Raw genomic sequence first — 14,549 nt, 5'->3', positions numbered from 1 at the left:
GTTGAGCAGTAGCTCATTACCATTTAAAGAAACAGGCACTCAAGCTGGCCATTCTGAGCTGTTGTACTTTTGGTATTTTAACCAAAATGTCATAGGCATTTAATTAAGAAAAGGTGTATATTAATACAAAATGAGTTTATATAGTAACATTAATCTACTTGCATTATAAATTGAGTGTGAATGAATGAATTTTTTTCATATAAAACCATTTCACAGGCTCTTGGTCAATCTGACTCAGCCAGCACTTCTCTGCTTTGGGAAAGTCCCAGATGACCCTACATTCCGACATCATTTTCTTCAAGTTTTGTCCCATCTGCAAGCATATAAAGAGGTAGGTACAAACCTGTGTAGTCACCAAAAGAAAGCATTAGTATATCAGAGCATATTGGTGGGTGTTGTTGATTAACATGTCCATTCTGTCTAGGCATTTGCCAATGAGAAAGTGTTTACTGTGCTGAGTGAGACCCTGTACAACCTTCTTCAGTTGGTGAGTCAGTGAATGGATCAGATATGTCTTGCACAATTTCATTTTACCCATTTTGATGCAGAGATGCAAACATTATATATAGAGTATAACAAAATAAATCATTCACAGACTATATTACACAGAAAGAAAATATACTTTTATAGGATTGATTATAGGATGTTTTGTCATGCAGTTACTGCCATACTTAAAGGAAATTGACATGATTATCTTGGAAGTAAACAGAAGTGGCACAGGTCCTAAATCCACCCCTAGGACTCTCCACTTTATAGCATATGTACAACATGTGTTCTTGACCAGGAAGCAGAGTGTTAGCTTGTGTGCTTAATGAAACGTTGCTGTGTAGTGACCACTTCATTGCTTTGCTGTGTTCCCTGTCCTTTCTTGTCTCTCTCAGGACTGGGAGCAGAGGCATGAGGAGGATAACCTGCTGATCGAGAGAATTCTGCTGCTGATCAGGAACGTGCTGCACATCCCAGCTAACCCTAGCCAGGAACAGGTTCGCAACAGTCGACTCTGCTACATAGCCTTTTGATCATAATTGTGATGGAATTTAACTAGCATTTGAATGCTTTAGTTTCTGCTCATAGCCGCAATCAATGGAGACAAATACATTTACAGTTCATATCTGTCATTTCTGTCAAAGACAGTTCAAATCAGAATGATGCAGAATTGTCCCTCTGTCTTATGCCTTATTGAAGAATGTGGATGATGATGCTAGCGTGCACGACAAGCTGCTCTGGGCCATCCACATGAGTGGAATGGATGACCTGCTCAAGTTCCTGGCCAGTGCCCAGAGTGAGCAGCACTGGAGCATTCATGTTCTGGAGGTCATCTCTCTTATGTTTCGAAACCAGGTCAGTAGACTTATTTTTTTCCTATAGGATATCTCAATGCAGTTCTTAAATTATTTATTGCTTTACTGTTCATATCTTCGTAACCCGCTGTGTCTCCTCTAGACTCCCGAGCAGTTGGTGAGTGTGGGACAGGCACGCTCCATGCAGGAAAAACAAAAGGACAGTGCAGAGCTGGAGAGCCTGCGGCAAAAAGAGCTGTTGGAGAAACGTAGTCGCATATTGCAGAGGGGGGCCAGGTGTGTGTCTGTGTCTGTGTGTGTGTGTGTGTGTGTGTGTGTGTGTGTGTGTGTGTGTGTGTGTGTGTGTGTGTGTGTGTGTGTGTGTGTGTGTGTGTGTGTGTGTGTGTGTGTGTGTGTGTGTGTGTGTGTGTGTGTGTGTGTGTGTGTGTGCGTCTGTGTGTGTGTGTATGTCTCTAGGTTAAATGTGTCATGAAGACAGCACTCATTTTCTCCATCACAGGCATTCTCGGTTCCGAGGTTCATATGTAGTACAAGGATTGAAGTCCATTGGAGAGAACGATGTCATTTTCCACCAAGGACTCCACAACGTGAGTAAAGGTCATCACATTGTAGAAAAATTACTCTTGGTGTTTTCAAAACCAAAATTCCAAATATAAGACAAACATTAAATTATTGAACTCTTTCAAAATAAAATCTTTTAATAGTAACAGAATAAAGTACCAAGTTAAAGTAAGAAAGCAGCATCTTATTTAGCAAATGGCCTAGTGCCATGTTAATATGCATTTATATTTTGAGTAGAGCTACAAATTGCCACTTTGAAGAAAAAAAAAGTATAAACATGAATTAATCCTCATATAAAATAGCGCGCTGTCTAGGCAACCTTGAGGATTTTCAGTGAAGTGAAGTAAGATGAGATTTAAAGCTACACACCCTATTCAATGGTACACTGTGGGTTTGATAACTGTAGTTTGACTTTTCCTACTTAGTGGCACAAGAAGTGCATAAGCTCTAGATGTTCCTTTTATGGTTTTAATATTTGAGCCCTTAATATATGAGCCCTTTTAATGAAAAAAACATACGTCTGTTTACTGTCTTTTCCACATTCTACAAAATATAAACAATAATATAAAGCATGATTGCAAGTTTTTTTATGTGCCCACGTGAATGACATACGGTAAGTATATAAAGCGTATTTAGCATTTTAATGTCAAAGTTGTATAAAATCAAAAAGTAAAATAATTGATTATGCAAAAGGGAAACAACTTGATGTATGATTTCCCCCCCCCATTTGTTTTGCATCAGTAGTTCCTTGGAATCATGGGCAGAAAGTATTTATAAATGTATATACACAAACTTTAATTTTTCCTTCACCCTCTGCCGGTTGTTTTAACTTTTTTAAGTAATCCAGTAGTGGAATATACAATGGTGAGGTCTCTCTCCTATCTTTTATTTATTTATTTATTTTCCTTGACAGCTCAAGAACTATTCTCATGATGCTGGAAAGGCCGTGAGGCGTGTGCCTAAGCGTAAACAGCTGGCCCGGGATGGCGAGAGCCAGCGGCGCTCTGTCCTCAATGTTCGCCTCTTTCTGCGTGAATTCTGCATTGACTTCTTGGATAACTGCTACAATCGGCTCATGTACCTGGTTAAGGTAGACTGAGTAACATTAACATTATTATTTGGCTGTGAAGGTTACAATACAACTGAACTAAGGCAAAATTCAGATATGGAACCAAAAATATCTGACCCTAAAATTCTAAAACTGAGCAACTGCCATTGATGATATTTACTCTTACACCTTGTCTTTTGAGTCCTCGTTTCATCAACTTCTTCTCTTAAGGATGCATTGATTCGTGAGCGGGCCCAGCAGCATGATGAGACCTACTACCTGTGGTCTCTGAACTTTTTTATGGCTTTCAACCGTGGCAACGGCTGCAGGCCTGAGCTGGTCTCAGAGACATTGTCCATCCGTACCTTCCATTTCATAGAGAAGAACATCACCAACTACTATGAAATGATGCTCACTGACCGTAAGGAGGCCACGTCATGGTCTCGCAGGTCAATAAGGACTCTCTGATGCTGTTTCCACACACCTTTTAAATTAAACTGATGAATATAGACCCAAACATGAATAAGTAAGGTCAGTTTGTTTAACAGGATGCATTTGGCTTTGAAGGCCTACCAGGAACTACTGCTTACAGTAAATGAAATGGATCGCTCAAAGGATGAGAACGTTCGTCAGAGTAGCAATGTTATCAAAAGTAAGAAACTTCTTTAAATGTACTTCAGTATAAAAACTGCTGAATTTTGTGTGTGCGTGTGCGTGTGCGTGCGTGTGTGCGTGTGCGTGCGTGTGTGCGTGTGCGTGCGTGTGTGCGTGTGCGTGCGTGTGTGTGCGCGCGTGTGTGCATGCGCGGGCGCGCGTGTGCGTGCGCGCGCGCAGAGAGAGAGCTCAGGGGGTGGGGGGGAGAGAGACCACTACAAAATTATTTGACCAGGCTGAGCAGTTTTGTTTTATTCTATAAACTACTGGCAACATTTCTTTCAAATTTCAGATTAAAAACAAGCTCATATTCACTTATAAACAACACAGTACTAATATTTCAATTTGGGATGAGTCAAGAAATCAATATTTGGCGAAATAACTGATTTTTAATCACAGCTTTCATGCATCTTGGCATGCTTTCCACCAGTCTTTCACATTGCTGTTGGGTAACTTTACGCCACTTCTGGCACAGAAATTCCAGGAGCTCAGCTTTGTTTCATGGCTTGTGACCATCCGTCTTCCTCTTGATCATATTCCAGAGGTTTTCAATGGGGTTCAGATTTGGAGATTGGGCTGGCCATGATGGGGTCTTGATCTGGTGGTCCATCATCCACACTTTGATTGACCTGGTTGTGACATGGAGCATTGTCCTATTGAAAACAACAATCATCAGAGTTGGGGAACATTGTCAGAGCAGAAGGAAGCAAGTTTTCTTCCAGCACAGTTTTCTAAGTGACTTCATTCATGTGTCCTTCACGAAGACAAATCTGCCTGATTCCAGCCTTGCTGAAACACCCCTGGATCATCACTGATCCTAAACCAAATTTCACAGTGCGTGCGAGACACTCTGGTTTATAAGCCTCTCCAGGTCTCTGTCTAACTATTACATGACCAGGTGGTGGGCAAAGCTGAAAATTGCACTCAGAAAATGACCTTACTCCACTCCACTCCTCTACGGTCCAATCCTTATGGTCTTTCGCAAACTTCAATCTTTGCTTCTCATTGATGAAGGGCTTTTTTTCTAGCTTTGCATGACTTCAGCCCTGCCTCCAGAAGCCTGTTTCGAACCGTCCTCTCTGTGCAGTTCAGCCCAGATGCTGCATGCCGTTCTTTTTGTAGGTCACTTGATGTCATCTTACGGTTGTTAAGTGCCATTCGAATGAGGTGGTGATCATCATGGTCAGTAGAGAGTCGTTTTGACCTCTGCCAGTCTATAGCTGTTGTCCCATGTGTTTGCTGCTTGACCTTGTTCTTATGAACCGTAGTTTTTGAAATTTTCAAGATGCAAGCAACCTGATGCTCACTGTATCCCTTTGGCAGTAAAGCTACAATTGAACCCTTCTTTTCCTTATTAAGAACCTTTCTTTTCAGCTCTTTTGGCGTGGTCTCTAGCTGTATTTTGACTACATTTAGTTTTTGGGTAGTTCTAGCACTGCTTTTCCCATCCAGCTGGCTCTTACGAGAATAGTGATGACAGCAGCAGTGGTTTTTATACTGTTGCTGGTTAGAATAGGATTTTGTTGAGGTAATCGCCTATTCAGCATCTCATTAAGTTGATTGAGGTGTGTCTGTGAAGGAATTCAACAAACACTTGAATGGAATGGTTGCTGTACATGTGGTGATTTAAGAAAAAATTGGAGTGGTCTATTTTTTTTCTGCAGCTGTGTGTGTGTTTGTTTTATGTATTTAGATGGATATAGAGGGGTGGGTGGGTGTGTTTCTCATGCCTTGCTGTACTGCTTGCAGGTAATATCTTTTACCTCATGGAATACAGAGAAATTTTCCTCACTCTGCTACGGAAGTTTAATGAGAGAATGCAACCGCGTTCTTTTCTGTGCGACCTAGTGGAATCCACTCATCTGTTTTTACGTATGCTTGAGCGCTTCTGCAAGGGCCGCAACAACCTCCTGGTACAGGTGAGCATAAGGAGGGACCCTTTCAGTGGATAATTTGTAGCAAAGCTCAAAAAGTGTGGGAAATGAATGCCAGCAGTTCTTCTGTGAACATCTTTATAGTTCATCTTGACCTGGCTATTATTTATAAATATTTTATCCATATTACAGATGACGATATTTAAAATTTTAAATATTGCCTGATGTCCATACAGATCTGATTTCTTTGTTTAAACAATAACTTATTTTTAAATTGAACAATTTAAGTGAAAATCTTTTCCCAATATGACAACTAAAATATCAGTATGACTGTTTACATCTCTTAAACACTGTACTGCTCTATTAAAACTAATAACATGGCATACACAATCATGTTTATTTTTTTAATCAAGCAGTTCTATGACATTTCAGGTTGGATTTGTTTCGGAATCATATTGTATTAATTATTTTTCCTTCCGATGATTCAGCATTTTCTGCTGTTATCAACCTTATGCTAATTTTTGTCCTTGTCTAAGATAAACTTTTTGCATTTCACTACTCTATACCACCAACCTAAAGACAAATCAATATCTTTCTATATAGATTCAAAAACTGGTTACCAGTTGTCCCTGTATCCACCCCATAGAATCAAAATGCCATGCAGTTTCATCAGTTTTTTAAAGCACTTGCAGCAGTGGTCTCTGTTAATGACAGCCAACCTCTCTGAAAATATTTAAAATTTATCAGCCTACACTATTTGCTCAATTGTTTGCGCTGATAATTTTCCAAAAATGAAGAGGAATTTTAAAAACCATGGCAGCATAACTATCTAGATGTTTAGTGGCTATCTATTAGTTAATATTTCATGTTCAGTCCTATTGCAGCAAATACAGAGCCATTATCAATGATATTGCATTTCATATTAAAACTGCTCTGTATTTATATTCTGTATTGTGTCCTCAGAAAAAGAAAGTGAAACGGAGGAAACAGAAAAAGAAGCCCGTTCCCCAGTTGGAGAACACATGCGAAGCACTGGAGGAGACATGGCAGGTGGTGTCAGAGGAACTCCGATCCTCTGGTTTTCAGGTTCGTTATACTACATTGTATTGGGTTGTAATCTGTTGATGGACTTATAATGTGACTGTTCATATAGGTTTCTCTGGTCCTGTTCTTGTCCAGCACACATGGCTTAATGAGCAATAATTTACTCCAAATTTGTGTATAATTCAAATTCAAAACATGGGCGACTTTTTATAAACATTGTCACATGGTTGCAGATATCGGAGGCTTTGAGAGAGGGCGCTGTTCCCTTTGATGCCATTTCTGAGATTCCAGTTACTGAGCAACGCACAGAAGCCATGATCCGCATCCAAGACGCTCTACGTGCCCGCACTGGGCCAGAGGCACTCAGCTTGCTTCGTGCTGCACGGTAGGCCATCCCTGGCCTGTAATGCATCACGTGATCACTAATGCATCACTTTCACTCATTCCACAGCTTGTGATTTCACTTTTTTCTCTATGTTTTTATTCTTGCTATTCATAAACCTTCTTTATTGGCTGAATAATGCACAGAGAGGTATGGCCAGAGGGAGATGTCTTTGGTTCTGTTGAGGTAGAACCTGAACAAGAGCTGGAACTTCTAAAGCAGATTCTCTTTGCTGAGCTACCCAGTAAGTGAATCATTAATGTGTCACACTTGGAAATCAGTACGAACCAGGGAATTATTTCATGGGGAGGAAATGGTGGAAAAAATGTAAGCAGAGTTTGAAATGAATTAGATATGGGACTTGGCTAAGTTAAACATGTCAGCCTTATCAAAAAAGAAAAGACTTGTTAGGAAAATGACCATTGTGTTGAACAAAGACGTTTCCTTTGTACCATGCAGGACCATCCGTCACAGAACCTGCCATGGAAGAGGAAGGAGCAGAACTAGATGAGGAGGAAGAACTGGAGTCTGTGCGCGTGTCAGAAAATGAATTCAACTTCCTCGACTTCATTAAGAGGTTAGTGAAGGAGCTTGTGAAGGAGCTTGTGAATGCACTAGTGCGGCGGTAAGTCTGCAAAAGTATTAGTTTTACTTTCTAATGATAACCCTGGGCTCAACAGTAAACAGATTTGTATTAACCATAAAGGCATTTAAAGGCTTAAACAATTTACCAGGCTACATGTAAGCCCAGAGAGAAAATGCAGTGGCATGTTTCTGTATGTATTTGCAAGGTTGCCTCAGTCATAATACACACTTTGGAAATGGATGAATTTCTCTGGTCACCAGGTTCGCAAACCCAAACATCATTCATCCCTTCTTGTTGCTGCTACGTTCGTATGCCACAAACACGGCACACACCAATCACTGCATAGTGCGTATGCTGTACCGCCTTGCCGTGGACCTGAAGATGGAGGCTCTGCTCTTCCAACTCTCCGTCTTCTATCTCTTCAATAAGATCCTGTCCGACCCTGCTACTGCTGCCTATAAGGTAGATTAATAAAATGCACCACCATTATGGCAAAACTCTTGGTTATCGTATAGCAGTATTTGTTTTTGTTTTGGCTTCATTTGCCTTCAAAACTGAGTGTATTTTCAGATTAGCTGTGTCTTAAACTTTTCTGTCTTTTGGGGGAAATTCTGAACTCTGGAATGTCATTGGTAAATGTACAATGCTAATCAGTCAGTGTTGGCAATAAGGAAAGTACCTTTCTTCATTCTGTTCTTCTGCCAGGAGTTGGTGACTTTTGCCAAGTACATTCTGAACCGTTTTTTCAGCCTGGCAGCTCAGAACAACAAAGCCTTCGTTGAGCTCCTTTTCTGGAAGAATGTTGGTGCTGTGAGAGAGATGACAGAGGGCTACGGCAAAGATGGGTGGGTGTGGGCCTGTGAGTAGGTATTTGGGTGGATATGGGTGTGTGGTAGGATTTTACATTGTAATGTAATCTGCATCATAGGTTTATACTAGTTTGCATGTCTTTATGAAAATGATTGATTGTTTGACTGAAGAAATTGTATATTTTTTTTCTTATTTAAGTGATGGTGCAAAGAAAAAAGCACCATGGACACCTGTGGAAGAAGAGGAGCTTCGTCAGTTGTACGAAGAGCACAAGAACTCTGGAGGTTATTCTACTGATCCCACATCTTTCCCATTATGACTGAATACAAAGGGCTTCATCCAAATTTTCTGTGAGATTCAGATAATTTATATTTGTTTGTCTTTCAGTACCTGACATTGTCGAGACCTTGCTGCTGCTGCTGAGTAACACCAGCCGCACCAGACGCCAGGTTGTGGCCCAAATGGTGTCTATGGGTTTGGTAGACAGTGTAAAGGACCTAAAGAAAGAGAGGTGAAGAGCCTTTGGTGTATACTGCACATCCTCATGTGTGTTTACGGTCTCTTTATTAGGGCTGTAACAATGCACTCTGCTCATAATTTAATTTATGATACTGCATTCACAATTAATTTTCTCACTGTATTTGAAACACAATTTGAATGACAGATTTCTTTGTGTACAAATAATGCAAAAAGGGCACATTTTTCTTGTATAAAGTTGTAAACAAAAGATTTTCATCTTATTTTTCAATTATTATTCTAATAATTTAAAAGAAATTAGAAGTTTACAATTGTAAATAAAAAGTAGCTTTACCACATATTTAAATAGCTAAATGAAAGCATTCCTTTTTTATTTCTGAACAATGCAAAACACTGCAGTTTTTTGTATCAAATTTTAAATAAGATTTAGTCCCCTGCAGTTAAAAGAAAATAATACAAGCAACAGTGGTTTATAATGTGCTCTTGTATGAAAAATGTGCAATTGTAACAGCTTTGCTGTTGACTTTCAAACAATGCAGCTGCTGTAGATGGCAAAATAAACAGCGATCTCATCCTTCGCCACAATGTTACATTTTTGCGTCGCCATGTGTCGTGTCATGATGCTTCGTTACACCCCTCCTGTTTAGTTGTAGTGCATGATCCTTGGTGATGTTGCCCTTCAGAAGTTATGTAAGTGTTGATTTCCCCCAAGTCCTCACTTTCTGTCCTTCCTCAAGGAAAGGCACCTGCATTGTGCTCTGGACAGAGGAGCAGGAGCAGGAGCTGCACATGCTCTTCGAAGAGTACAAAGATTCTGATGGCAAGTTCCTTCACTTTTTTTTTATTTTTTTTATTTTTTTTAGAATTTTAGGAGTCCCAGCACCAAAGCTACTGGCTAACAGGCTGGATTTCAGGTTAAAATAATAATGCAGATAGTAATAACATATGGATGGATGGAGGGAGGGATGGATACAGGGATACAGGGATGGATGGATACAGGAAAATCACAACTTTTAGGTTGTAGACAACAGAAGTTATCATAATTGATGTTAATTGGAGCTACCTACAAATAACTTTTTTTTTCTTGAGATGTGACGGACTTGTTCTCCATCTCTCTGATTGTTTTCTCTCTAGATGTGTTGGGCAACATTCTAAAGTGTCTGACTGCTAAGCGCTCGAGGGCACGTGTTGTAGACAAGATCCTCAGCATGGGCCTGGTGTCTGAGCGCAAGGATCTGTACAAGAAACGGAGGAGCGCTCCTCCTGGGAAAAGCAGTGGAATGGTAGACCCAAAAATCCAAACAAAGCTCTGTGTGTTTCTCCCTTATTTGCTTACCCACACCACAGTTCTCTTCCTACTGCATTTTTTTTCTTTTTTTTTTTTTACCTGACAGACTGAAGAGGAATTTTTTTTCAACCCAAGTGGAGCATTAAGCGAGGATGCCATGCACAGGGATGAGGAAGAGGAGGATGTGGAGAAAGATGAAGCTGACTGTAAAGGACAGAGGGAGGAGGAGAGACAGCCCACTCAGGTGGACATGGGCAGGAGACAAGAGAGTATGCAGGGAAAGAACGCCAACCTCGGAGCTATTGCTCAGAGCATGCAGCGTGAAGGTGGGTATTTGTGAGACACTTGTTTGACTTGTATATGATTAATGCCCTTTTGATTTTTTTTCTCACTTGGATTTACCCACCAGTGTTTCTCACTGTATGTTAACAGGCATGTCGGGGCCAGTCTTGTGGCTTCAGAATTGCCTTAACAGAGCAGCAGCAGATCGTGAAGAAGATGGTGCGTGTATCTTATGACAATCCCCCTCAAAGGCCCTTCACCTTTTCACTTTATCTTTTATGATGAATGACATGGTGAATTAACTCTGTGAATTTGTTCAGGTGTTTCTTACCCCATCGCACTAGTCCCTCTGACGGAGGACAACGAGAATGCCATGGAGAACAAAAGCTTCCAAAGGTTTCTCCGCAAAGTTGGCATCCGAGCACCAGCGGATGAACAGGTCATTCTTAGGGTTTTATTTGGATTTGTTAATTTCCCCCCAGTCCTTGGTGCAAAATGGCTTGAAAAATGATGGCTTTCCTGAAGCCTTTTATTTTGTATTTGTGCTTAATTGTCTATGTTACTCTGTGCTATGTACATCAGTTTTGGTTTATTTGTGCACAATACATATATGGCTTGAATCAACATGCTTAAGTGTATAAATGTAAAATTTGCTTTCACTGCTGTAATCTAGGAGAGGTTTTGGAGGATCCCTGCGGCTATGAGCGTGTATCAGCTAAGGGCCACCGCGGCGTCTCTCACCCTACCAGAGGACAGCGTGGTCAGAGAGCGAAGAGAGAGGGACGTTGGGGAGGCACTCAACTCTGAGCTAGAGCAGGAAGGAGACGCCCCTGACACACAGGAAATGAGAGACCATGCACTCAGGGCCCTGCTGCTGGCTCGGCAGAGGAAACGCTCAGACAATACGAAAAGTAAGCCCCTTTTACAGGAGACTGAAAATGTGACCTGTTGGATTTTTTATTTTATTGTAGTACATTAATTTATTTGTTTTGTCTCCCTTTTTAGAAAGTTCTTTTGCTGAGCAAGCAATTTCTCAGGGTGAAACACAGAGGTGGGTACTGATTATAACTTGTTTTTTCATGAAATCTAGGAGAATATTCTTAGAAAATGACTTTTCAAAGGGGGGGGGGGCTGTATAATTAATATTCACCCACAGGCCCCTTCCCTTGCAGCTACAGTCACTGACAGCTTAAACACCTGGAGTGTACACTGGTACATTTGTAGGCCAATTATATACCTGCATACAATTGGAGGGTTTTACAATGGTTTGCCATCTATAAATATCCAGCCATGCACAATTTTTGTTCCTTCTTTCAGCTCTACAGTGGCTGGTTTCTGACTGTAGTACCACTGTTGGCTGGATATTTTTTGGATGACAGACCCATGTAAAACGCACCAGCAATACTACTGGTTTTAACCCACTCGTACTAGCATAAAAGCCACTACCTTGCCACTACAATCACATTGGTGTATTGGGAGTGGTCTGCACTAGGTAGTGTTCAGTTTCCTGGTCAGGCACTGAACAGTACTGGTTGTGGAGGGGGGTAGCTGACATCTTACCCATGGCAACAGACTAATTGCCAACTGTAATTGTATAAAATGCACTTACAGGAGACAGTAACTAGGTGCAAGGTAGGTTCCCAATCAAGTGGCTGAATGTATTAAATGATAATTTTATTTATTTATTTATTTTTACTAAAACATAGTGAGAATGATCATGCATATAAGCCCATATCATCGTTCACTTGTTAAGATGGTATTTTTAGTCTATTTTAGCTAGTACTATTATGGCTGTTATATAAGTGCTAGAAGTATAAAAATTGTGTACTAGCTAAGCCAGCATCTGACACTGAAGTAATAGCCTCTTTGTATTTATTTGAAATATTATGGATATCAGTTCACTCTGGCCATCTTCGATTTAAGCAGTATTTTTAGAATAAATTATTTATGCTCACCAAATTGTTTGTCTTATTTCTATTGATTAGAAACCTTTGACTTATGCCCTTAGTTGGGAATTTCTGGATAATTGATCTGGGCTCACAGGTCTCTGACTGAATTGCAGTATGTAATTCTGTGTCTAACACATGTTGGACCATGAAACAAGACATCCTCTAATAGTTTCAAGTTGGTTTATTTGTCACATACATAGTCATACACAGTATAACTGTGTATAACTCGCAGTGAAATAGGCAATACATTTTATATTTTGGGGTCTGATTGATTCCTTGATTTTATCCATGCATTAAACTCTGCAGCCTTTTTTTCTGTTGGTATTATCAGAGTAGGGTTGAGCAAATAAATTCCACAAAAGCTTTTAGTAGGTAATTCTCTCAATCTATTGAAGTTCTTAAATATTCAAAAATTACTTTGGGTATTTGGAGCTATGAGATGATTACTCTTAAGAATGGCACTCTCAGTGTGTGCTTACTGTTGATGTATTTACATATGCCTTAGTATGTTTTGTGCCATTTTTGGTGGTAGTTTTGTGCTAATGATCACTGTGTATTCTAGTGCTGAAGTTGAGGATAAAACTTCATCCAAGAGGAGGCGTGTGTTAGACAGTGATGACGAGAGAGGTACTGTATATCATTTTAAAAATTTAGTGCACAATCATTCATTCTCCATAAATTCTCAAAACCCTGAAATGTTTGCTTTGGGCAATGTCTTTATTTAATTGCAGATAATTTGAGGTTTAAGTGTGAGCCGTTTGCCAGTCAGAAGTGTAACTGTGGCTGTGTGACTTCTGCATGACCACTAGAGGGCAGTACCTTTAGCACACTGTGTATTCTTCTGACCCTATTTGCTGAGGGGGTGCGCTAACACAGAAATGATTACTTAGTGACTCAGAGATGGATGGGTATGGGGAGGAGTGCATCCTGCCCTTATCCAGGGAGTACATGTGTACATTTGTGAAGTTTTTAACACTTAAAATGCATGAGTTGAATTCCTGCCACAGTCTGACCTGTGTTCTTCAGTAAGACACAGTAGGGTTTTTCGGCATGACATTTGCATACTATAATGGATCACGTGCTCCAGCACTTGACTAAGTCCCATATAACCTAAATCCGTGATTGCTTTTAAATTGGGGAAATGTTGGTCTTGTGGAGTGAACGCTAGCATAGCAACAGTAGCTTACTGTGTTCATTTTCAAAATCTGCATCAGTCGCTTTATATGTTAAAGAAGAACTATAAGATAAAGAATCTCAATTTTCCCAGCTCATGCCACTCTAGTTCTGCTCAAGTGCCATATCTGACTGACATCCTTCTGTCCATGACTCCCAATCACACTTACTCATTAAAATATTCGAACCCCTCCCAGACATTTCCCAGATACCTGTAACCAGAAAATTTAAGTATTCACATTTTTGTCTTTTTGTGATGGATGTTATATTAAACACTAAACTCTACTATAATGCAAGCCTTTTAATGTTTTATAATATGTATTACCTGGGACTTTTATACATTCTGCAATAAAACTCTGCAATCACATAGTCAGGAGGGATGAACTGCATAGCTGTTCAAACATAGTTTCATAGGATGAAAAACAATCAACAACAAAGGAGTAGCAGAATATCAAAATGACTGAAGTGGTTTAACCACAAATAAAGCATTCCTTTCCTTTACATCTTTGTCATATAGTTACCATTGTTCCTTTACTTCCTTTACAGTTGAGGACTCTCCTTCCAGAATAATTTTTGAAACTGAGAGAGGTGATCGGTCAGATGAGGAGGCTCACTCCACCTCTGCAAAGCGCAGACGACAGAGGGTGCTAAGTGATGAAGATGACTAGAATACAGTGAAATTGGTGTAATTATAGTAAATGGCTTTGATATTCAAGTCAGACTACATAAGCCCGCTGGTTCATATTTTCAGTGTCCAAACACACCTCAGCACTCTGCAGTCACTGATTGTGACTGAGTTGTACTGGACTGTGGAATAGAACACTGAAATGAGCTGGCTGAGGAAGACCTTGGATATAAATGGCTGAGTATACTTCATATAGAGGGTTTTTTTTTTTTTGTTTTTTTTTTTTTTTTTAATCATTCCTTAAAAATAGTCTTGAGGTTCAAAGGAAATCTCCAAGTATGTTATTTCCTGGATTTGCTTAAATCACTCTAGCTCTCAGTGGATGGTTAAACATTTAAAGGCTGTCAGCCATCTGTACATTGTTCTGGCTATGGAGGGTCTTTTATGAAGATTCAGTGTTAACATGCTAGGTTCTTCCATTTGGCTTGAAATGGA

General features: G+C 40.0%; 1 protein-coding gene across 3 annotated transcripts in view; it reads left to right on the top strand.

The window, feature by feature from the left end:
- The window catches only part of timeless (timeless circadian clock), an 18,025-nt gene extending 3,678 nt beyond the window's left edge, over positions 1-14,347 (top strand). For 2 of the 3 annotated variants that reach the window (XM_035520539.2, XM_081705728.1), the window contains 27 exons: positions 217-331; positions 425-487; positions 882-983; positions 1,186-1,341; positions 1,444-1,577; positions 1,801-1,888; positions 2,776-2,952; positions 3,142-3,359; positions 3,459-3,562; positions 5,314-5,483; positions 6,402-6,524; positions 6,716-6,867; positions 7,011-7,108; positions 7,324-7,441; positions 7,711-7,912; positions 8,156-8,295; positions 8,459-8,544; positions 8,648-8,771; positions 9,475-9,557; positions 9,872-10,020; positions 10,132-10,351; positions 10,458-10,526; positions 10,628-10,746; positions 10,981-11,218; positions 11,313-11,358; positions 12,819-12,883; positions 13,976-14,347. In XM_035520539.2, the coding sequence (XP_035376432.2) occupies positions 217-331; positions 425-487; positions 882-983; positions 1,186-1,341; positions 1,444-1,577; positions 1,801-1,888; positions 2,776-2,952; positions 3,142-3,359; positions 3,459-3,562; positions 5,314-5,483; positions 6,402-6,524; positions 6,716-6,867; positions 7,011-7,108; positions 7,324-7,441; positions 7,711-7,912; positions 8,156-8,295; positions 8,459-8,544; positions 8,648-8,771; positions 9,475-9,557; positions 9,872-10,020; positions 10,132-10,351; positions 10,458-10,526; positions 10,628-10,746; positions 10,981-11,218; positions 11,313-11,358; positions 12,819-12,883; positions 13,976-14,097 (3,481 nt within the window). In that variant the 3' untranslated portion in view covers positions 14,098-14,347. The remainder of the gene's footprint in view (positions 1-216; positions 332-424; positions 488-881; positions 984-1,185; positions 1,342-1,443; positions 1,578-1,800; positions 1,889-2,775; positions 2,953-3,141; positions 3,360-3,458; positions 3,563-5,313; positions 5,484-6,401; positions 6,525-6,715; positions 6,868-7,010; positions 7,109-7,323; positions 7,442-7,710; positions 7,913-8,155; positions 8,296-8,458; positions 8,545-8,647; positions 8,772-9,474; positions 9,558-9,871; positions 10,021-10,131; positions 10,352-10,457; positions 10,527-10,627; positions 10,747-10,980; positions 11,219-11,312; positions 11,359-12,818; positions 12,884-13,975) is intronic. The other variant, XM_081705729.1, reaches the window with a different exon arrangement.
- The last annotated feature ends 202 nt before the right edge of the window (positions 14,348-14,549 follow it).

The sequence above is a fragment of the Electrophorus electricus genome, chromosome 22 (assembly GCF_041902795.1).
Source record: "Electrophorus electricus isolate QZ-2024a chromosome 22, ASM4190279v1, whole genome shotgun sequence".
Taxonomy (NCBI): domain Eukaryota; kingdom Metazoa; phylum Chordata; class Actinopteri; order Gymnotiformes; family Gymnotidae; genus Electrophorus; species Electrophorus electricus.
Note: the sequence above shows the minus strand (reverse complement) of the source record. Positions and strands in the feature narration are given on the sequence as shown.